The sequence below is a fragment of the Hyposmocoma kahamanoa genome, unplaced genomic scaffold, assembly GCF_003589595.1.
Source record: "Hyposmocoma kahamanoa isolate Upper Pololo Valley unplaced genomic scaffold, ASM358959v1 100021, whole genome shotgun sequence".
Classification (NCBI taxonomy): Eukaryota; Metazoa; Arthropoda; class Insecta; order Lepidoptera; family Cosmopterigidae; genus Hyposmocoma; species Hyposmocoma kahamanoa.
In genome coordinates, this window is record NW_020653200.1 from 17,148,519 (window position 1) to 17,172,674 (window position 24,156).

The window sequence follows — 24,156 nt, forward strand, 5'->3', positions numbered from 1 at the left end:
TGTGTGTGTGTGTGTGTGTGTGTGTGTGTGTGTGTGTGTGTGTGTGTATTTGTATGAGGTAGTAGATATGTGTGTATACAATATATATAATTGTTACAAGTATCAGCTATGGAACGATCAATAACAAATATATATTAATTATTGTGATAATTAATATTTATTGATTAATATTAGGAACGTATAGATAGATAGAAGACTTTCAGTTTCATCATAATTAAAATCTTTAAGCTAATTAACTATCTTTTTCTTGCATTGGTATTTCGTTAGGGGATATATTTGTTTTATAGATATGGGCCTATGAAGTGTGCGAAACGCATACCAGAGGTTGGTTTAAGGCTCAACTCACACTGGCGCAGAATCGTCGAGTAGCGTCCTGTTTTTCAACTTAAGCGCATGGCGACGCGCGTTGTCGCGTTACGACTCTCGCATTAGAGCACGGCGACGCGCGAAACCGCTCTTTTTTTATAAACTTCGTTTGTGAAAGTATGTGTGTTGTGTGTTACGTCACTACTGAGTGACGGGACGAACAAGTCGTATGCCTGGTGGTAAGCGTCACGCCTGTCCCTAATAATTGCAGTGTCACTCAGACCTTTAAATCATAAAAATTTGAAAGGCACCGCCACTGCGCCCGACACCCTGAGACGTAAGTTGACAAGTCGCATGTGCCTGTAATTTCACCAGCACCCCTACTCTTCGAAACCGGAACGCAGTAATGGTCACATTACTGCTTGGGGCAGAAACAGGTAAGGTGGCAGTACTTCTTTGGACAAACTCTTTGACAAAGAGCTCTACTGCTACTATACTCGTCTTCAACTCGTTTTAATAATGGGAAAATAGAGATGAATATGCTATAGGCGAAAAACATGACGCGTCGCGACGATTCGACTCTGCGCCAGTGTGAGTTGAGCCTAATGGAGCCACGTTTAAAGACTATTTTTCTTTCTTTAGTTTCGTTTTATGGTATGGGTTTTATTTTATAGTATATTTCTACCCTACAATCATGTTTGAAAGTTAGTACACTACTTCTGGACTAAACTAAACAATTTTAAGAAAAAAGGAGGTAAGTATATAAGTTAACATTCGTTCCTATAAAATTTATAGTTGCTAGTATTTTTGTTTGGAACTAGAAAACTTTAGGAGATTCTTTTTATTTTTTTACAACACGGTACCCTTTTGTCTCTTTTACAGAAGTTGACATTATCTGTATGCTCTTTAGAAAAAAATTGTCGGAGGAGGTGTTAATTCGGTTGTATTTTCTTTGTTCTTACTCCGACATTTGTGAACTGATTTCGATGATTCCTTTTTTCATTTGATAGGTTGTCTCAAAATAGGTGGTCTCATTCAAATTTAAAGAAAATATTTTACCTGTGTAATATGTAGTTGAAATGCCGAGTTAAACTTCAACGTAATCGTTGGTTACATAAAGGGAAAATAGGCAGATACGAATAAAACAAGTAAACATACTCACTTTTCAATAACTCTATTCACTCATCACTCACTTCCTTTACAATCCTTTTTCCTCCGCTCCAAATAGACCGAGTTCTCTTCAATCCTTCAATCCTCCTATCTCACCTTATCGCTTGAAATTTCGTTACCATCATTGGCGTTTCGTTCCGTCTGACTGTGGTACGCTAGTGGCGCCCCCTATGAACTCAGTCTATCCTTCTCTTTACAAACTTTTCTGTACTTTTTCATGAATACGTTCAATTATTACAATGCATAGCATAGTAATTGATTCAGATTCATTTATTTCTCAAATGTCAAAGTACATGTCAAAGTATAAGAAATTATATTGAGATCGTCAGACAAAAATGAAAATTATAAGAAAATACACAATAAATAGAAAATTACATACGTGTCATCGGTCCTACTTACTATAAGCATGAGAGTAATTGAGAATCCAGGTACAAAACGCCGAAAGAAGCTGGCCAACCCTAAAAACTGACGAACATTATGTTGATTCTGTGGTATTGGGAATTTTTCTACCGCTTCTACCTTCCGAGACCCGAGACGAATACCATCTTGTGACACTTCAAAACCCAGATACTCAACACTAACGACAAAGAATGTACACTTGGAAAGCTTAAGCGTTAGACCTGCGTTTGAAAACATTTTGAAAACATTTTCCAACCGAAGTAGGAATTCCGAGAAATCTTTTGCCGGAATAATTACGTCATCTAAATACGCCAAAGCTTCCTTGTGTCGGGCAGAACCCAGCACCCGGTTCATTATACGTTGGAATGTCGCGGGAGCATTTGCGAGGCCGCAAGGATCAAGGACGCAAACAATAATTTCATTTTTGTTTTGAATACTTTGTGTTTTAGGTTCTAATCCAACCAAAAATTATTTCTTTTTATTCTCACCTAATGGTAAAAAATTTGACTTTTTTTAAATATTTTGTTTTAATTTCAACGAATTGGTGCGTCATATTTACTTATTTACGTATTTTTTGTGTGTGATATTTTTGCACACTGTTAAGTGCCTGTCCATAATTTGCAATCAAATATTTAGCTCGTACTTTAGTAGGCGAAAGTTACTTTTTACTCCTAAATTTGTTATTTGTCTTTTATTTAAAACAAATAAAGTGTCGGGATCAAGATGAGTACCACTTAAATAACCACACCAAATTTGGTAGTAAGCAAGTTTGGGTTGCCCGAGAAAAATATGTCAAAAAATAACCACCAGTGTCTCACTGTAATCTAGTTTTTGTATTACCTATGATAATAAGCAATATTCTAGGAATTTCAAGCTACACTTCAAGATACGTGTTACAGGATGAACTATTTTCAAAGTTCCACGTGCTATGTTATCGCCTAAAAACTTACACAAAAACACCATATTTAAGCGATTTTGGGCACCTCATCGCCTTAGGAGTTTCATTTGAGAAAGGATATCGAAGGCCGTTACCCGACAGATTAAGGATCGGCGCCGTTAGTTCTACAATCATACTGTACCGCCTCAGGATCTAATCTGACAGACCTGTTGTTTATCTCACGCAGAATACATTCAACAGCGCGTCTACCTGTTATACCGCACCTATTTAAATGGAAATGCTGCCAACAATTTAGTCTGCCACTCATCCCACGAGAAAAGAACTGACGACAGACTCTCATACCAACGTTGCGCACCACCTCGTAATTTAGGAAGCTCAAAATGTACTAACTGTTTTTCCGTCCACCCATAAATAGTGGCGCATTCGTTAACCTTGTGAAGCCACAAGACCATTGTCTGTTCTTTTCTCGCGGGGTCATACTCAGGTACAGTATTATGCACATTTCCAAATTTTCGTAAATCGTGATTGCATCCAACAGATTTAAGGGCGTTCAATAGTTAATAATAACGCACACACTCAACATAGCCCCGCACTAGGGAAGCCCTGTGTCACGGGTGCCATGCGTACACACACATAGACAACCACAAATTACACCCAAACTCACGAGGGAAATAAATGTAGGCCATGCAAATATTTCTCCCGGCCCGGGAATCGAACCTGGGGCCTCTGCGTGGCATGGTAACCGTTCGGCCACGGAGGCATTTAAAGGTTAGTTGAATCAGATTACCTGTAACGGCTTCACCAGTATCTTTGGAACGATTTTCGGGCTGCGCGAAGAGCGGCGGTCCGCACGGCTGTGGAAACGGCGACTCGCATAACCACGCGAACAGTGACTTTTGTTACGCGAGTTTAATTAATATTTTGGGAAACAATAAATTCATTTCTGACCATTTATAGTATTTTTTTCTTATTCATTCCGGAAACTTATAGTGCGCCACACGTTGTAGCAGCAGAGCTCCATGTGAAAGAGTTCGTCCATGGAAGTACTGCCTATTTCCTTATCTTACCTGTTTCTGCCGCCAAGCAGTGATGTTAGCATTACTGCGTTCTGGTTTTGAAGGTAATGCGTGCTGGTGAAATTACGGACACATGGAATTTGTCAACTTGTGTCTCAGTGTGACGGGCCCAGCGGCAGTGAGCCTCAGATCTTTGTGATTTAAAACTCTGAGTGGCAGTGCAACTTCATGGTTTGTGGTTGTATATGCGTGTATCCATGGCACCCGCGACACAGGGTTTCCCTAGTGCGGGGCTATGTCGAGTGTATGCGTTATTATTTAAAAAAATGGCCAAGCATGTCGCTTACCACCAGACTCACGACTTGTTCGTCCCGTTATTTGGTGTCATAAAAAAAAACAAATATACTCGATTTAGTTCGAGAAAAATAATTTCATTTTCACTGATAACAGTAGGTACTGTTACAATATAAACGAAACACAAACACAGCTCTACTACGTTACAAACACTACAAACGTATAAAAAATCCGATCAAAAACTAATAAAAAGTCAATACACTAGTGAAAGGAGGGGCTTTCTGTCGATGTGCACGCGCAGATCACATCTCTCTCATCATTGTGCCGAGACAATAGTTGAAGTTCAAGTACGACCTGTTCTCACGACATCACCACAGACAATGTGGCGGACATGACAATTCTTTAAATTAATTAAAGGGTGATTTAATACTGTCACTTTAAATTTAGTATTGTAATCATTGAGTTACAAATAAAATTGTAATATAAATTTTTACCTTAAAGATAAAAAAACAAGTACTTATATGGTATTATTTGTTTTATTTATTTATTTTATTACGGACAAAAAACAGCAGTGCAAATCTTTGCATACTAACTAACAGTCATATAACAATTTTGTACATAATTATGTAGATACTACCAACAATATCATCCACGAATTTCTATTATAATGTTCATTGTAACATCTTAAAAATAAGATATTAGTTAATACATAATAATATTAAGAGCATAGGAAGACGTGTTCTTGTTAAATTCTAAATTCCAGTTAATCAAGAGATCGTTGGTTCAGATCATTGGCCTACAGATGAATAGGGTATTATCTCAAAAACACAGATTATTCAGAAGAGACAGTTTTAAAATTTCTTCTAGCATCATTTCAGCCGCTATTGTTATTTGGCTCTCCTCACCCACATGTGCAGCAGAAGCAGAGCTCCTTGTGAAAGAGTTCGTCCAGGGAAGTACTACCACTTTACCTATTTCTGCCGCCAAGCAGTAATGTTAGCATTATTGCGTTCCGGCTTAGAAGGTGAGCAAACGGTAAAACGTGTAAAAAGTTCAGAGATGCTACCCTGCCTACCGCGCCGTTTCGCGTCCTATCGTTATACGTCCATGTTCATAAAAAAGATCTCGATTTTTTTTTAATGGGACTGCATTTTAAAGAAGAAAAGTTCAAATTTTTGAGTTGATACCCTGTTTATCCGAGGCAACGAGATGCTCTAAATTCAGTTTATGAAAGGTGTTCAATATCCAAATCTCTAAAACGAAACGAATGGCAGGGGTATTCCTACCTGCCATGGTGAATGTTCACCGATCCCACGGCGCCGACTCAACCGGCGAGAGGGAAACCCGGGGGGTTTTAGTGGGGTAGGCCCTCCAGTCTGGAGGGAGAGGCCCCACATAACCCCTGAGTCTCCCTGGGCTCAGGGGTATCCATAAAGATTTCCCCCCCGCAAAAAAAAGGGGGTATTCCTACCTGCCAGAATTCATATGGCAGTGAACCACAGCAAACAACGAGTAAGCACGCACCCCCCCTGAGCGCTGTTAATGCTCGTCTAGGCACGGAGTATACCGTGGTATGCCAGTTTGTTTACAATGCAATGTTTACGCTGCATCACAAAAAAAATCTGAAATGTTTTTATTGCCAAAATGTGTTTAAAAACAGTCGAATTTTAATGCTACCACACCCCGGACACTACATACAACGGTCGAAAGTTATTTACCTACTACTACTACATACAGCAAGGTGCTATCCGCACACGCGCAAATGTGTACGTGAAGTGACAGGGTTACTCATCACTTTCTCATACAATTTACGTTACGTGGTCAGAGCGGCAACAAAGCGACAATTCTTAAGCGAATCTGTTATCTTTAGAAATCCTAAGTATTATACGTGTCCATTAGGTATTTATATCGATATAATATTATATTTTTTATTAATTCACTAACCAGAATAATATTGGAGATTTATTTAAAAAATATATTAGCAGCACTTAAAAGATTGTATTTTGGACAGGTTTTATATAAGGTAACCAAGGTATTTGAAATTGCGTGTCCAAGTTTATCATTACCTAGTTAATAACTAGGTATATTCACTACGTAATATTTATCGGCAAAACAAATTGAAAATTCGAGAACCTTTGTCTACTATCTCACGAAGTTATGGCATCTCATTATATTGATATAATAAATCTGTATTATATATTAATTACTCTGCACTAAGTAAACGAAGAAAACTATACCTGAATGAGTCTCAGACACAAGATTTTGTCATTTTCGTTTCATCTTTCGGAAAACGAAAGAAACTCCTCTTCTCTTTATCCCGTATATATGATAATAAACAGCCGTACACAGCACAATTCAAAACCAATACAAATAGTAACGTACAATGATGTTATTTAATAACGTAAAAGTTTCGTGATGAATAAATGAAAACTATATTCAAATATCAAAGCTGAAAACGGCTCGCCGATAGCCTTCTTGTCGTTCATTCAATGTGACCGTCAATGTGCGGGGCGTGGTGCGGTATCTAAATCTAGGGAGGGGCAGAGAGTGTCCATTCTCTTACTTTTTTGTACTCTGATACTACACGAAGAGACCTAGCGATTTGGCATTATAAACAACGGAATTACGCAAATGCATGTTTGGCATTTTGCACTTTCGTGGCTAACTTCTAAGCTATAGAGCCTTTTTGTGAGTTGTGTCCCGGCAATCATAGCAAGCGCACGTCGCTATTAAGCAAAAGGTCACATCGCAAAAACTCCTTCTGGATTCAAAGAATCTTTTATGATCTGAAGTGCCTCATTTTGGATTGCGTCTGTTTCGAACCAAAAATTTAGATAAGTTCTGTTTTTCAACAGGTGACCGAAACATGGATTTATAGTTATGATCCCAAAACAAAGCAGCAATCGAGTGTGGGTGTGTGTGTGTGGGGGTCTTTCGAGGTGAGCCGAAACCAACCTAAGTGGCGCGCGTCCAAAGTGCCTCTAAGCGGATGATTGCTTCTTTTTTTAATAAAACTGGACACGTGGCTACTGTTGCTTTGGAGAATCGTTGTACCAAGAATAGTGATTGGTACACCACCATTTGTTTGCCGGAAGTTATTTACAAACTCCGTAAAAATAACCGTAACTCCTTATCATCTTTCACCACGATAATGGTAGTTCTCACACGGCCAGACAGGCAAATGAATTTTTGAAGGTGAACAACGTTTACCTTATGAGCCATCACGTGTACAGTCCCAACCTGGCACCTTGTAACATTTATTTATTTCCAAAAATTAAGAACCAGTTACGCGGTCAACGATTTTCATCACCTGAAGAGGCTGTCGAAGAGTATGTAAAATATGTTTCAGAGATTATCACGGCGGAGTGGTATAAATGTTTTCAAAATTGGTTCATTTGTATAGTTGTAAAGTGCATTAACGCTAACGGAGAATGTTTTGAGAATCAATAAATTCATTTCTGACCATTTATAGTACTTTTTTCTTTTTCTTTCCGGAAACTTATAGTGCGCCACACGTATAAAAAGAAAAATAGCCGTACATCTTAGTAAGCCGTACATGGGAAACTGACTGTCAAAAATGGCATTTCGTCGTCTTAAGCGTCCAGGAGTTGTTTTTAATAAAAAGTATTAAAATAATCTATTGTGAAGATTTTCCTTTTAAAATACGACATTTCTGATAATGGTTCGAATTTATGAACATCTGTTATACTGTGATATCTTTTTTGGATTTAAATAAAATATTTTTAGAGCGCGATCACAACGACACTCGTGCAAACTAAAATGTCCTCAAATTCCCCTCGCAATGAAAATTACATTTTTTTTTAATTCTGCAAGCAAATGTCGCCGTCCCGTCAATTTACGGTATTTAAAACTAGGGACGGGCGGAGAGTGACCATTCTCATTATTAGTTAGTAGTTAGTTTTTTATAACCTACGTTTTAGTAAATGGTCAGTTATCTACTGCATATTTTACATCCCAACATTAGAATTACTTTAAAATCCATAGATTTAGTAAGGTTAAAATCCTATTTCGCTACAAGGTCAGTAGTTTTGTCCTACGTTGCAGTAAAACCGGATTTGAAGAAATCCTTAAATCCAGAAGTCGAAACAGTAATTAATTAATTAATACATGGTATGGGTATATCTAGATACATATCTATATATCGTCTCTGAAAAGCGATAATGCTGTAACCCGCTATACCTGCAAAAATGCTTTTTTTGCATATTCTTGTTCAGTTTTTTTTTCTGCTTCGATTGATCTGGGTGTCATATCACTAAAATTTTTCTGATTAAGGGATTTTAAAACGATTTAACACACATAAATCCAGTGTTTGTTTGCGAAATGTGCGTTACATCAAAAACTCGTAATTAAATTTTTCTGTTCCTCTGATTACAGCATTTTTGCCATCCCTAATGTTAAAATTGTACCACTTACAGCATTTCCTTGAGTGTGGTTAAGGACGTAAAAATGTGATTTATAGCGTTTTAAAAGTCCGAGTTTTAACAGTGCAATGAGTGTTACGGTATTTAAAAACAAATATAAACAAGTACAGAACTTCTCCTTACGTCATTTTATCCTTCCCTCGCTTAATGACACCGCGACTTACAGCAATCTTTAGAGACTACGCATGCAGCAGTGAGGGTACTTGTGTGTGTTGTCCGAGATTTTTTATTGCAAAATCGAAAGTATTTTTTCAATTATTATTGAAAATGTTATTTCTTTTCCGTATTTTATTTTATTACTTATTACATTTAATCTTATTCATTTATTCAGACCATAAGAGTCAGAAATTAATGAACTACGTAGGACTCGTAAATACGATGCATTTAAATTATAGTGAAATTTACTCAAATCACCATGATTAAAGATTAGAAAATATATTCTACACATGCTAACAAATATAAAAACACAAATAATGTCACAAAAAAGAAGAAAATGCCTAAGTGAGTTCAAAGAGAACAAAGAAACAATTTTCTGTCGACAAACGCTATGCTACTAGATCAAAATAAAGTAAGGGTCGTATTCCAGAACTCTACTCAATGCTCAAGTCAGGATTTGAGCAGACTTGAGTATGATTTCAAGCACTGCAAATACGACCCTAATGGCACGGACTTGAGTATGATTTTCAGTACTCACTGCAATACTCAAGTCCTCACTTGAGCATTGAGTAGAGTTCTGGAATACGACCCTTAGACTGAAATTTTAAAAAACAAATTACCACGCCATTCGACGGTTCTAATAAAATGTACTCTAATCCAATGTGCAACAATCTTCCACCGAGAATAATTTAGCCAGATTAAATGCCACCAAAAGATATGCAACACGCCAAACTCAAAACTAGTCTCTACCACGAACGAACGGGGACTACGTTTAGAAACCCTGAGAAAAATTTATTCAAAGTATCTACTGAAATGATCACAGAAAATGTGTACTTTTAAAAATACCAATAATGCAGAAACTGGTTTTAGCTCCTGGAGCTAACCTTAAATTGATCAGTTACCACCCGAAAATATCACAGATGTACAACCGGGTTGCAGTTCATGGAATATGACAAAGAGTTACGACACTATTTAGAAGGTTTAATTTTAATATTTTTTTTAATTTTGAAGTCTGCTTAATGGATGAATATAGTTTGGTTTTAATTTGAATTATAATCACAATAAAATGTTTCTATATTTTTACAATTTTTAATCATTACCTAGTGCCTACGAGAAATAGGGATGGTTTAATTATTATTGAATTGATACTAACACCTAATAATTTTAAATCTTCAACATGTAGATAATCTTTTCCCTTGTAGGTCCAGGCAATAAACTAAAATAGAAAATATAACAGAAAATGTAAACTAATAATCAAGAGTAAGATTAGTTGTAGATTATTATTCTTTTATAGAATTTAAGGAATTTATAATTCATCAGTTCTAGGAACGATGTAATATGGCACACGAAGTGTCAATGACTTTGTTTCATTGTGTTAAATAGCCAATATTAAAATTCGATTTGCTTCATTGTACTCATTGTGACCAAAAACTTTTTCACAAATAGTGGTTATTTTTAATAATATTTTTTAAAAGCCATGTAAATTGCATGTGATTTTCACTAACACCATTTTAATGTTACGTTAAAAGAAATTAACATTTAAAGACCAAAATGTGATAAGGAGCTCTAATTCATTTACATCACTCTTATAAATACCGTAAATTGACGGCATTAGTTACACTTTCATACAAATTAACTTGAAAGTTACAGTATTCTTTGGGGTTAAAGTATGAAATTCAAATTGTCATTAGGAGTAGGACTATTTCAAATCCGAGTTTATTGTGAAGAAGCCCTTTTTTTATATAGGTTTATTTGCTAAATTTGGCACAAAAAACTCGAACCGTTTCAGAGTTACGTTTTATTTTTCGTTTTTGCAATTTTTGTTTTGGCTCCAGTGAAAAGTCGAGTTTTTGAGTGTTACAGCATTATCGCTCGATTATATATGTAATTAAAATAAAAAATGTTTGGCATTATTTTCCCAAGTTCGCTATATGTGTATCCGAATTTTATTAATCAATTACTCACTCCATTCACAACACTTTCATTCGCGCCAGTTCCACAACTCTTTCCGCTCATTCGAACTTGACAGCTTGTGCTTGACAGAACGCGGCGGCCATTTATTTAGGCGAGGTGTTGTTGTTTCCGACTATATCTATATACGAAGATACAATAGGTATTTTAAAGAATCTACTTTTTTGCGAACAAAATGCCTAAAAATATTACCAGTGAAGTACGCGATATAATACTAAAGGTGAAAGAATTTATGGACGAGGAGAAAAGAATGCAAGTGCCAATAATACCGCTGAGCAAGGTATATGTTCGAGTTTCTGCAGCCACTGGTGAGTGTTTAAATTTATATACATCACAAACTTTTACCGTTTCTAGCGATCAATTCAAATCACAAATTTTAATTGTTCTAATGTGCCAATGTTTGTCTATTCGTGAAGCAGTGGCGCTTTCAAAAAGCTTTTTTTATGTAAGCCAGCAAATAATCTCTCAAAAGCGCCGAGGAACGCTTGTGTACACTTTTAAACTTTCGCGTTGAGTTATTCTAACATTTTAAAAACAGGAATAACCGCGATTAAACAATGTATTAGGCATTTACACACCCTTATAATATACTTTATCCGGTTTCGACCTGTGAACACAGCCAGTGCAATCTGGCCTAAGCGTCAGGATCATAGGTAGATGTGCAAATACCTATTAACTGCTTAATTGTTCCCATTGTGATGTGTTTGTTTTATGTTTTTTATGTTTCTTGTAGGTGTATCAGAACGAACAGTACTAAACATCGTAAAAGAGGCACGTCTGGTGGAACAAGGTTTGCTGGATCCTGAGACGCTAAGGAAGACCCCCAAAAAACGAGTTAGGACCAAAGGCAAAATAGAAGTTGATGAGTATGATCTACAAGTCATTAGGAGAAAAATCCACGAGTTTTACACGTTTAAAAAAGAGGTGCCTACTATTAACAAGTTGCTGCAGATCTTAAAAGAAGAAATTAACTTCAAGGGCTCTCGGGAAACATTGCGTAAGATACTTCGCAAGAATGGGTTCCAGTTCAGGAAAACCAAGAATAACAAAGAGAAGGAGCCAGCTCCAGAACCTGCACCTGCTGTTGCACCCATGGTCGCACCATACATACACACAATGTTTGGCCATAAGAACATACAGTCTTAGATTCCCAACACAATAATTAGGTGATTTGCATAGATATAGCTCGTAATATAGTGAGTTTGAATATTGTTGCATATGATAGTACAGAAGTGATATATGCCTTACAGAAAATGGCAATTGGTATATGCAATAAAAAATTGTAATTTAGGATTATAATAATCTCAAGATGGAATTTGTTGTCTTCCAATATAGAGAAAACAACATATTGAAACTTTCAAATTACTGTGCATGACAGTGTTCTGCTCTTTGTGTGCTATTTGAATAACGCGTTTGGTGTATGCTAAGCGAATTTATTGTTAGATTCTAGTTTTTTTCCTTCCTGAGGCAATAAAATTCATGAGTGGCGTAAAGGCTGTTGTCAGTCCTGTCAGATATGTATAAAACACGGCACAGCCATACTACATATTTCAATGAAAATGAAGGAGCTAACTGTCCAATGGACATATTTTTAGACCATAAAGTGCTGAAGAATGTGTGCTGATGAAGTATCTTGGCTGAATCATTTTCATCCTTTGCGCAGAATAATTCATTCACTGCTAACAATAATAAATTATAAACTTTAACTAACCCTTCTAATTTCAAGCAATTTTTGCCTGTACAGGTGCTTAATAATGTAAACTGTAATGCCACTCTGAAGTTAAAATTGAAATTTAAAATCTGGAAACATATTCCAAAATCCAGTAGTGGTTTCAAGCACTATAGCTTCTAAAGGGTTTCAGATATAGAGAATTCAACATTTCTCTCTGAATTTCAGACTGATGGTCTAATTACATGTTGTCATGTGTGTATTCTGTAAAATTATAAACACTGATATAAATTAGATACAATGTCACCATAAACATATCGAATAGCAAACTGGTTTTGCTAAAAATTTAATTTTTATTAATTGTATATATAACTATTATTCTCTTTGTAATTAAAACATCTTTGTCATATGGCAGCTTAATTGTGAACTGTGTGCAACAGCATTAAATTATGTTTGATTAAAAGTGGTATTATTACTATGGTGTTAAATGAACAATGGTCATGCACTAAGCCAAACTGCAGTCATTTTATTAACAACTGCTGCTAAGCATGGACATGCTTCTGGACCATTTGACAGCAAATAAGCCAAGGTAGCGCACTTACAATGCTGTCAGTATTGACTTGCTACAACTGCAAATAGCTTATGTGACAGTGCTGTTGGTTTGTAGCACCCTTAAGACTTTTGAAGTGTAGCATGTAGTAGGCTATTACTATAAATAAATAACTTTAAGATCAAAAACATTTACTGTAACATTATCTGTAACATTACATAAGTTTTTACGTAAAATGCTTGCGTTTTTAGTTTTGGACAGAATAGACATTTTATTTTTAACAAAAAAATTTGATTAGGATTTCACTCAAGATTGATTTTAATAATTTGAAATTGATTTATTGTATAAGATATTCATCAATTATATTGGGCTAATGCTTTCAAAGAAAAAATAGATACCTGGTATAGACAATATTGACTCAAGTAATGAAATATCTCTAGCAAGACATGACTCATCTGTGTTTACATTGCACCTACATACAATGTAGTTCCTTGATTGCAAACCGCAACAAAATCTAACTTTTTTGTATATTCTTAAAAATAAATAATAGCAATCTCTCTAAGCTCTTATGCTTTGATGCCCAGCTGTCACTTTAATTTATCAGTATCAAAAATGTATTACACATAGTAACCGATATGTATGTATCTGTTTGCATAAAATAATATTTTTATTTTTATTTACTTTTCACCACCCTACGGATCTGTTTTGGAACTTTGTATTGTGAAATGGAATTGTTATATTTACATTTTTGAAACCGTTGTCGATGAATTTCCCTCATCAGTTCACTGTCTTGGCCTTGGTCTGCATCATGGATATAATTATTGTAGAATTTTGTTAACAACAATGCGACATCGTTATAAAGTTTTTTTGCACTATACAGATTTCGTTTTTGCATTATACAGATTTCGTTGCGCAAACTGTACACAAAACACGTTTTATTTGAATTGGTAATTTTTTTAAGTGTAACGGAAATTTGTCCAATAAATTTATGCCAATGAAGCTCTCAGCAATAGTACATGCGTAAATAAATTCACCCTGAGGGCGTGTTCTACTGTACTTGGTACTTGGTGTAACGGGCTGGTGTCCGCAACTCGACGTCAAGGCGCCTATTTTGCGTTCTACTGTATTGTTACGCCGTGTTTATGTCAAGTATTTAGTATTATACATTCTAAAATTAAGTAATGTAAAAATAAAACGACTTTTTGAGAAATTTTATTTATTTTTTGGCCTTATTAGATAGAAGTAACATTTTAAAAACTGTTATAGTGCGGTTAACAATTACAATATAAGATAAAGACGTGTAACAGCTATTAAGGTACCACTCCCTCTTGAAAACCGTATTGTATTATTACATACATAAATATCTGCTTATGTATAGTTAATATTTTTCACAAGTTACATGTCTATCATAATATCGATTGAATAAATACATTTGAAAAGTTTTTAGCTAAAGTACTAAACGCCACGTCTTCCATAGTGAGTAGTGACTGATAAAATATGGTAGGAGTTTTAGGCAATATTCGGATTACATACACAACAATATTTAAAATTCAAAGATTTTTGATCATCACTCCATTATAACATTCTAAAAGTACAAACCATCTGTCTATACTGTAAGCCGTCTACACCGCGACGCCCCATTTGAAAATTTCTAAAATCCTTTTGCCTTAAAACTCTGAATATCACTTTTTTGGGTTCTATAATACGTATTGGTTTTTGTCTTTGTCCCAATCAATATTCTTAATTTCGAACCTTACTAGTTGTAGTTGCTGGTAGCCTCATCTGATTCCCTTAATAGAAATTATTGTATTCGTGCTTACGATTTTAACTTTATTTGCATGTTACGGAACCCATCTCACTAACAATTTTATAAACTTCCATATTCTGATCTCGATAAATTTACGAACTACAGTAGGTCTATTTGAAAAACCATTTGAATGGTGTTTACGACAACGACCAACTAACTGATCATCATTTGTAATAAGTTCGTTACTTACCAAGTTGGTACGTAGGTACATAATTACAATACATTGTGCGCTAACAACGCAAATCAAATGTCGTTTGTCAAAATAGCCTTCATAATAATATAATATTGAAAATATCTCGTGCCATAGAACCGAGTGTCTTACTATTCTTACTTAACTACAACTTGTTAGGTAGTATATGGTAACCTGCCACTTACTTTATCTATTGTGTCGTATCTTAAAACTTCAGTAAGTATTAATAATATTTTACCTTGCCGTACAATAAAAAGCCACCACATGGCAACGGCGTTGTTAAAATTTTTCATATTATATTAAGAAATATTACATTGTATATTATAGACATTGTATATATAAGGGCAATACCTGTAGGTGCAGCAAAGTATCTAGGTGAGCTCTTTTTTGTTCCAAATATTATGAGTAAATTAATTGTGCAGCCATTTTGTTTTTGCCACTTTGTATCACTTTGTTTTTCCATAAACTTAAAGCATAGGAATTTTAAAAAAATCATTGTCTTTATAGACCACGTATTAATTAGCTAACTAGTTAAAACATACAGTCCTTATTGTTTAGAAATACCTATTTAATAGATGTACAATATTAAATTATACGGCCTTAAATGACAAAAAACATTATCATCATCAAAACATTGTCATTATTGTTTAGAAATACCTATTTAATAGATGTACAATATTAAATTATACGGCCTTAAATGACAAAAAACCAAAATAAAAAGGGGATAAATATTATTTGATCCTCAAAGATATAATTGATCCATTTCAAATGTGTACTTTTTTTTTTTAAATAAACGATATTTTTTTTTTGTTTGACATTAATTTGTTCCATCTATATTAGTTGATCTACGCACAAATTATAAATAAACTGCATTCACGGTAACACTATTATTATGTTTAAACATAATTAATATTTGATTAAAAATAATATGTGATCCTCTTTTTTATTATCGGTCTTTCTTTTAACGATTGATGACTAGTATATCTTTTGCTGTCGATCATCTAAAAAGCTTGATACCTTGGTTTCGCCTTCCATTCAGTAGGCTAGGTTAGGTTAGTAAGTATATGAAAAAGCAGCGGCAGCGGTCGGCGAGTGCCAGCAGGCAATTTGCTTGTGTTTTCGAACATGTTTTCATGTCAAATCATATTATAATTAATATTATATTAGTATACAAATATAATCAACTTTTAACTAAAAAGTATCTAGCTGTATTTTTATTGGTCATTTGTCTTAGTTTTGGGGCCCAACATAAAACTATCAAAGTGAATTAATACAAGTCGAACATTATATGCGTAGCTCCATTGACTTACAATTATATGGACGTCGGGTCCGCGCTAAAAAGTGTCCGAACTTATAGGGCGTTAAAATCGTATACAGAGCGTCATTCACGCTGTAGTCTTCGTTTGTTCGACTGACAGCGAAGCAAGCAAAATTAGACAGTACTGCGATGACATTACAATTTAAATTCAACGTTTTAGCTTTTTCATATTCCTTTACATGTCACTACTTTTAAATAGGTTGACTTGGGACATTTTTTTCGTGATTGTTGTATTAGACCCGTCGTCCATTTATTTGTAAGTCAATGCGTAGCTCAGAACAGATTTTTTTTTTTTTTTATACATGACAGGCAAATGACTCCACTCCACCTGATGTTAAGTGGAAAGTGGTATCCAAACGCGAAGGAACCTAGTGCAGCGATGAAACCCTCACTGCACTAGCCACCTCCACCCTGCCTGCCTAAAGATTATCCATTGATTTAATTTATTTTACATCTCAGAGAAGAAGATCAATTTATAAAAGATGACCGTTTAAATTTTTTGCCTGCCGCTTGCAAATTTAAAATGATCAAATTAAATACATGCCATAAAAAGTATCTATTTTAAATACGTAACTTCTGAACAAAATCACTTTTTTGACAAACAAATCATCTGAACAACGACAAAAATATGTGCTAAGTAATAAATAAAAGTTATACATAATATAACACTTATTATATTGAATAATAATTATATTTTAGACAAGCGAAACGTATTATTATACAACACAAGAAGCTAAAATACAATATATTATTTAATAGTTCGATTACACCATTTTATTCTTTTATATCTACGAAATTTCTCCTCTAGCTTCTGCTAGACATCATGTCAACACATATTTTAAATACATATGAATGTTTAATATTGAATCAATTATTTATTCTAAATATGCGTATTTCACTTTTTTTTTAACGTGATGTACTGGATGGACTACATACAATATTTTTAAACCGACCCGCTCGACGGTAAATATTTCTAGGAAAGTAAAGATTTTTATATTTTGTTCCACAAACGATCTAACGATTGCACAATCTAAGAATGCTCTAGCATTATTAGATTATGGCAATGTGTGTGATCGTACACGGCGACAGGCAGACGCGCACACATACAAGCCGCGCTGCACCGTTTGTACGGAGTTACCCTACTTCTTATTCTACTATGGTAGCGAGCTGCGTCGAACGGCTTTACTCTTTTGTTATTTAGGATTCAAATAATTGTATGCTTTATTAAGTAGTGAATATAATATTTTAAATTAATTGCATTGTGTCACGCTCAACGCCGCCCGGCGCCGTTTGCTGCATTTTCTTTTACATTTTTGTTGTTTTTTTAAGAAATTCAACTATTCTTGTAGAAGATAAAGTTTATGTTGCATTGCTCGTTTAATTGCATTTGCAACGTTTCCTAGCTGTGGCAATTTGACGCGACCCTAAATGTTCAAGCTAACAAAAATCTCATGGAACGACTTTCACCTGACAATGTTAAATTGTCACATGCCATTCAAAATGTGCATTGTGTCAAATGGCTGCAAAACTATTTTCGTTTGAAAGTAAGGATTAGTTCTAGACTGTCCCAACTACGAACAGTAGTTCAGTTGCAGCGGAGTGAAAAGGATTGCGATATAAATGTTATAAAGGAAATGAGAGTAAGTAAACTTAACCTAAGCGCCGTCTACCTTGGCATTGGCGCGAACACATAGGATATTTGACTTCATGGAGACATTATTTTATTTTAGTAATACTACATTCAAAGACTTAAAGTTGCTTGCCTTAACTGGGAATCGAAACCCAACAAATTTGAAAAAAAAATCTTGTATTTTTTTATATAATGTCGATCGAAAGGGTATTAATTACTTTTAAAATAACATCTCCATGAAGCAAAATAGCCTATCTACAATATTCTCTGCCTGTCCGGCACGAGACGCCCGATACAAAAGTTAAGTTCTGCAAATCTAAATTTTCCACTGTCTAAGTTAATCTAGATATCTCTATAACAGAAATGGGAATAAGGTGTAGAAAGGAGCCAAGCATTGAAAATGTCATAACTATTCTATACATCAACCAATCTAGAAGTCAACACGCATGTAAAGGCTTAACCGGCTGGCCGCAGCGAATGGCAAAAGCATTGTCAAAATTACTCGAATTATTCGAAACGTTTAAATAATTGTGGAGTCATCAGTTTCTCCCAACTTAGAAAACTCGAAACTGTCCTGACCTAATATATTTTCAAGGACCAATAAAAATTACGAAATGATATTAGAATAGAATATCATAATAATATGAAAGTGCCTATATGTGAAAATAACAGGAAATGTTTTCAATCAAACATGATTTTTTTAAGTAATACTTTCAAATTTTTTTGTTAATTTGATGAACTCAAAAATATTTAAAAAGTAAAAATATTCAACGAGTTCCAAGATTTAGGCTGCCGTTTTAAAAATTCCGCTCCCTTGGTTCAGCCATTTTGCAACTAACCGCGAAATGGCGACTACCTTTGCAATCTGTTATTTGGTTGTTTAACTATCAAAGCGTGGTTGACGTTTAACACTTTGCAAATGTAATCGAAGGCTAAATTTATTGCATTAATTTCAATAGCTTGAATGCTGTTTTTTGTGGCCTGGTAGTTTTCAAATTGATTCTTTAAAATTCGGTCGGCAAAACTACGAAATTAAAAAAAATGCCAGAATCAGTTAGTACCCCAAGTTTCGTGGTATAAAATTACAACCTTGTCGGCTCTCGACAATGGTCTTCAATAAACATCATACATACACACGGCAACAATTCCGGAACTCAAACAAAGACGAAAAAACGGCGTCATTAAAACTTTGCAAACACATTTCAAATTTCAACTTTTCTCCAGTTGTTATAAGCTTCGGCCAGAAGCTAAACTTAAACTACCCCGAATGGGCTATCCTGTTCTGTCCATACACAGAATATAATTACAGTAAGGTTACAGTCCTTAGATATAAATTTAAAAAATATTCTCTGCACGACATATATGTAATTCCTTAGAAAGCATTACTATACAAACTTTCTAGGTTTTTTTTTTCTCTAAGCCATGGAGGTAGTTTAGTTGTATATGTGAAAAATGTCAAATCAAAATATAATTGCAAAGGAACCTTATGCTATCATTTCGTTTTATTATTCTACTCTACTCGTATTTGCTACTTAGCTTTTAGCTATGTAATGTATGTATTGATTATTATCTATGCTTATTTAATTTATTATGAAACGGTTACTTCATGAAATTTACGGTTTACACAAAGATATTTTTAATATAAGAATTGGTATAAGTATACATACACTACAGTTTTTCGGTCAAGTTGATATATGATTACAATCTTTAATGACCACATTTGACTGTCCTTATTTATTGGGGAAGCCTTCAGTGTTTGTACGATTACGAAATGATCACAAGCATATATCTGTCTCTTGATGCGCTATTCAAAGATTTGATCCGATATAACCTGTTCAAAACTGCCAGAGGGTACTTACGATCACTATGAATGTAATGCCCATTACACATACGGTACGTAAAGAAATTAATCGTGGCAATACTCATCTGCGATAAGAGTCCAAACACATGTGCTTTTGCGACTGCATCGATGCAGCAAAATTGCTAATACTAAGCTATATCATAGCAGATTCCAGTCGCCACGACTGGCGTTTTAAAAGTAGGTGACATGAATTCTGCCTACCGAACGCATCGCGATCGTGGGACGCTACTCTTTTCGAAAATAAGGGCACATCATGATCACACAACTTCACTAAAACACACATTTCCATTCACATATTTCACGATTTTTCTTACCCCTACAACCCTTTTATGGTATGTGGTATATATTTTTTAAAGTCTGCGATCATTTATCGGAGAATGAGCAAGTACCTCATATACAATTAGAAAGACTTGTCAGACTGCAGTCATGCCTAAGTATAGCGGCACTACAACTTACAGCATTAAGCGTTCACTTAGCAGTCTAACATAGTTCTTCTTCCTCATCGCTCTGTTCCTTCTTACCGTATGTGACTGCCACGTACGGTGATTCTTCATTGTCCTCTTCATCGGGGTAACTGTAGATCCCTGGCTCACCTTGAGAGGCGCTAGGCCTGGCATTCACATTGGTACCAGTAACTTCGGCATCAGCCTAAAGGGCACACAGACACACCTCACTTAGAAACTAAATATGAAGGACATGAACATTAATCGTTTTTTTTCCACTATTCCCGTTGAAGTCCTGTACTCAGTATACCAAGCAGGAAAGACATACAGCATTTTAAGATAGTTCTTCTGAAAATTTTTTATTGTAAATCGAACGGCAAAACTTCATCGGAAATAATGTGATCAAACGGCACCAATGCAGCACGACAAATACGATTGCAATGGGCACGCAAGCACTGATTGATACTTCTTCACATTTAACTCGCTTCCCGTGTCCTGCATCAGATAAACTGATGCTAAAATGAAAACTCATCAAAACAGGGTGGCATTACGTGTGTCATTTAACTTGTAACTATTCTTAAGCATACCACATACATATAAGCCTTAAATTTTTTATTTATGGAAGAAGAATCTAGTAATAGTAGAGTCCCTTGTGAAAGAGTTTTTCCAGTCAAGTACTGCCACCTTACCTATTTCTGCCGATAAGTAGATTAACTACTCATATTGATGACCATTACCACGTTTCAGTTTTATAAAGTCAGGGTGTTTGTGAAATTACAGGCACATGGGACTTGTCAATTTAAGTCTTAGGGTAACAGGCGCAATGGCAGTGCCCCTCAGAACTTTGTGATTTAAAGCTGTGGCACTGCAACTGTTATGAACAAGGGTGTCGCTTACCATCAGGCGCACGACTTGTTTGTCCCGTCACTCGGTATCATAAAAAAAATGTTCTACGATACCGCATGACCTTGCAAATACCTAAGTGTGATGTAAAACTAGTATGGTGAATTTATGTATAGTGAACGTGGAAAAGGAATGGGACAAGGAAACAACAATAAACATTAAAAACATCTAAATACAGGACGAATTAAGTCAAGCCGGCTTTTTTAAAAACAAAACCTGTTATAAATAGACCGGCCTGTTTAAAACGTATATGAACCGACTTCAAAAACCATTTACCCTTAAAAACGGTACATTTTGAATTGAGTGAAAATATATAAAACCGCTTGCCAACGATGACTAGTTGGTCCACCAAGCTGTTAAGCTTCTCTCACAATGCGTCGCAGTCATTATGATAAGATAAGTCATTATGACAAAATGTAAAAACGTTAATTTGAAGCGTGCCATCAGCGCGGCATTTGGCAGCTCCGTATTGTTTGAAGTCCATCGTTAGCGTGCGGCGTAAGTTCGATACAAATAGATAATACATACGTATTTGGTACCCCAGTGAAGTCGGTTTGGAAAGAAAGGATTGTACTTGCCGCGCATGAGATAAGCGCGCTGTGTGTATAACGTACCACAGCGTTGGCGCTCACGTATGAAGGAGCCGCATTAGGACGCACTTGAGCACGAGGTGCGGGCTCTATTGCTTGTGGAAGGGGAATCTTCGTAGCGAGGCGTGCGTAGTCTACGTCCATCGAGCGGATAAAGGGGGAGGACAGAGCGCGCTGTGCAGCCTCCCGATCCTCTTCGTCGAAAGCTTGAAGGGCCTGCTCAATCGTAGTCATCTCAGGAGCTTCACAGGAGTTACCCCATTCCTACATTATAAGAATTATGCTTAATACATTTGCCCGCTCCCTTATTGGACAGTTGAATCTATTCAACATTTTCTGAAGGTACTAATAGTTAGGTACCATTTTGGGTTTCTTTCTAGCTTCGATAATTTTGCATCCTAACAAGACAAAAGGTGCAAAAATTTCATTGGTAAGCTATAATTCTGAACAGGTACAATTACCCATAATTATAAATGATCCACAATAATAAAAGAAAAAAGTGCAACCTTGCTGTTAGGCCTGTTTGTCTGTCCCTTAATACCACAGAAGGGCTAGCACGACAGGGCGCGTCTTGCGCGAGAGCGACATAAAGCGCGTGTTCTCTACGCGAGTATGGCACAGTATTTCTCGCTTTATGTCGCTCTCGCGCATGTCGCGCCCTGTTGTGCTAGCCCTAATGGTCTCTCTTTAAATCACTGTGTTCTACGAATTGTGTGTGGTAATATGGTTATTGACGTACGTATAGTTTATTTGTGAAACGTTAGCAAAATGATACAGTCAAGCACACATCAAGACACTCCGTACTTTGGACCGTTTTTATCGTAAGCAGCATATAGTTGGATTTAAATCTTAAGTGTCAAGCTTCACGTGCTCTTGACCCTGTACTACCATTATTACGGTCGTTAAATATTGTGAAGTATGTAATTTTTTTTGTTTATAAAAAATAGAAGTGCGCATTTGACCTCCATTTCACCTGATGGATAGTGACGATGAGGTCAACGATGGAGCATGTACACCTAAATAATACCTATTCACTCTCGCCTTGAAAGGCCCCAATTTATAACGTTCAGGGAACAAGTCTGCAGACAGGGAATTCCACTCCATAGCCGTTCGCCATATAAATGTGGAAGCGTAACGCTTCGTGCGAATCTATGGATTATCCACAACATGGCGGTGGAACCCAAGCTTACGCCTAGTCCCCCTGTGTTGGAAAGGGGAAAGCGGAATTAAATCGAGTAATTCCATCATAATGGAGTAATATATGTGTAAGTGCATAAAGTATCCAATCAGACTTCACTGTTATTTGACTATTAATCCCTTATCTTGTAACCAAATGATCATTAAATACAAAAATCGTTCTTGCTTGGATTAGCACCGGTAAATGATCCATGTACACGTACAAATCCTGTGACAGAATGCCTGAAGTTTTAACCAAATTAATACAATCAGAGTTACGCATTGACGAGGGCCACTAATTTTTTTTTAATTTCTTAGGAAACTGTAAATATTATACCAGAATGGCCCAAAGGGTCGTAATGGCTCCCCTTATGCTTTCTAAGAAAAAGGTACTCTTTATATTCTATTTCTAAAAGTTCTAGTCTTTGTACTCTATTTCTAAAAATAAGACACTCTGGGCAAATAAGGCCCACCTAAGTTCAAATCCAAATTCTCGTATGATTCAAGGTTTGAAATGATTTAATTATGTTCCATATACTCTATTTATCTCTGAATCGGACAAAGTACAATTTTTGGTGCTTTCGTAATAATTTATACTTTTTTTAGCATTTGAATAAACCCTAATTTTGGGCTTTATTAAACATCGTATGTCATGAAAGGCCCATATAGTAAACCAGTCATTTGTCGCAATTATATTCCTCATCAAATCAAAAATATTTATAAATGACTAAATTCTACATGTAACTCAATCCTACGAAGCTGAACAGGAACTATGACAATTAGTATTGAACACAAAATTCTCCAGCATAACAAAACAATTTTAAAATTTGTTTCTATCAACCAAAATAACAATTTTTTAAAACTTTAAAGTAAAATATTAAGACCAATATAATATTAATATATTATGACCAATCTGTCATTTGACAATATTATATCATATCAGAAATACTTACTTTGGGCCTTATTACACTGCTACGTGTAACGAGTCACGGCTATGGGTTATAAGAGTCCCCAATAAATTAGCGCATTTAAAAAATTACATTGCTCGTGATTTTCGTGATGAAGACATTGTAGTAGCCTGAAGACAACAAAAGGAGAGTTCAAAAAGAAAATATTTGGTGAGCCTTCATCAAAGTGTCAATGTAATGTGGGTAAGTAGTCTACTTAAACTGAATACAATAATTTGAACGTATGTAAATAAAACCATTATTTCATTAGTTTCAAATTTTTTTAAATATTTTCATTTTAACTTCGTGTAATAATGAGGCCCATAACGACTAATAAGGACCAATTTTTTTTTTGTCGTGCCTTATAACACGATTTGATGTTTTTGCAAATAAAACAAAACCAAAAAGCAAGATGACGTC

The 24,156-nt window shown here is 35.4% G+C and overlaps 2 protein-coding genes across 3 annotated transcripts in view; one reads left to right on the forward strand and one right to left on the reverse strand.

Annotated features, from left to right (window-relative positions):
- Positions 1 to 10,736: 10,736 nt before the first annotated feature.
- Positions 10,737 to 12,784, forward strand: LOC113235226. The gene is made up of 2 exons (XM_026470892.1): positions 10,737 to 10,960; positions 11,386 to 12,784. Exons 1-2 carry the CDS (start codon positions 10,828 to 10,830, stop codon positions 11,796 to 11,798), a joined length of 546 nt encoding a protein of 181 aa, XP_026326677.1. The 5' UTR covers positions 10,737 to 10,827; the 3' UTR covers positions 11,799 to 12,784.
- A 6,552-nt stretch (positions 12,785 to 19,336) lies between these two features.
- LOC113226088 (gamma-soluble NSF attachment protein-like) overlaps positions 19,337 to 24,156 on the reverse strand; it is a 50,851-nt gene continuing 46,031 nt past the window's right edge. For both annotated transcript variants that reach the window (XM_026458609.1, XM_026458616.1), the window contains exons 7-8: positions 21,638 to 21,877; positions 19,337 to 20,325 (exon numbers count right to left, since the gene is read on the reverse strand). In XM_026458609.1, coding sequence (XP_026314394.1) covers positions 20,158 to 20,325; positions 21,638 to 21,877 — 408 coding nt within the window. In that variant the 3' untranslated portion in view covers positions 19,337 to 20,157. The remainder of the gene's footprint in view (positions 20,326 to 21,637; positions 21,878 to 24,156) is intronic.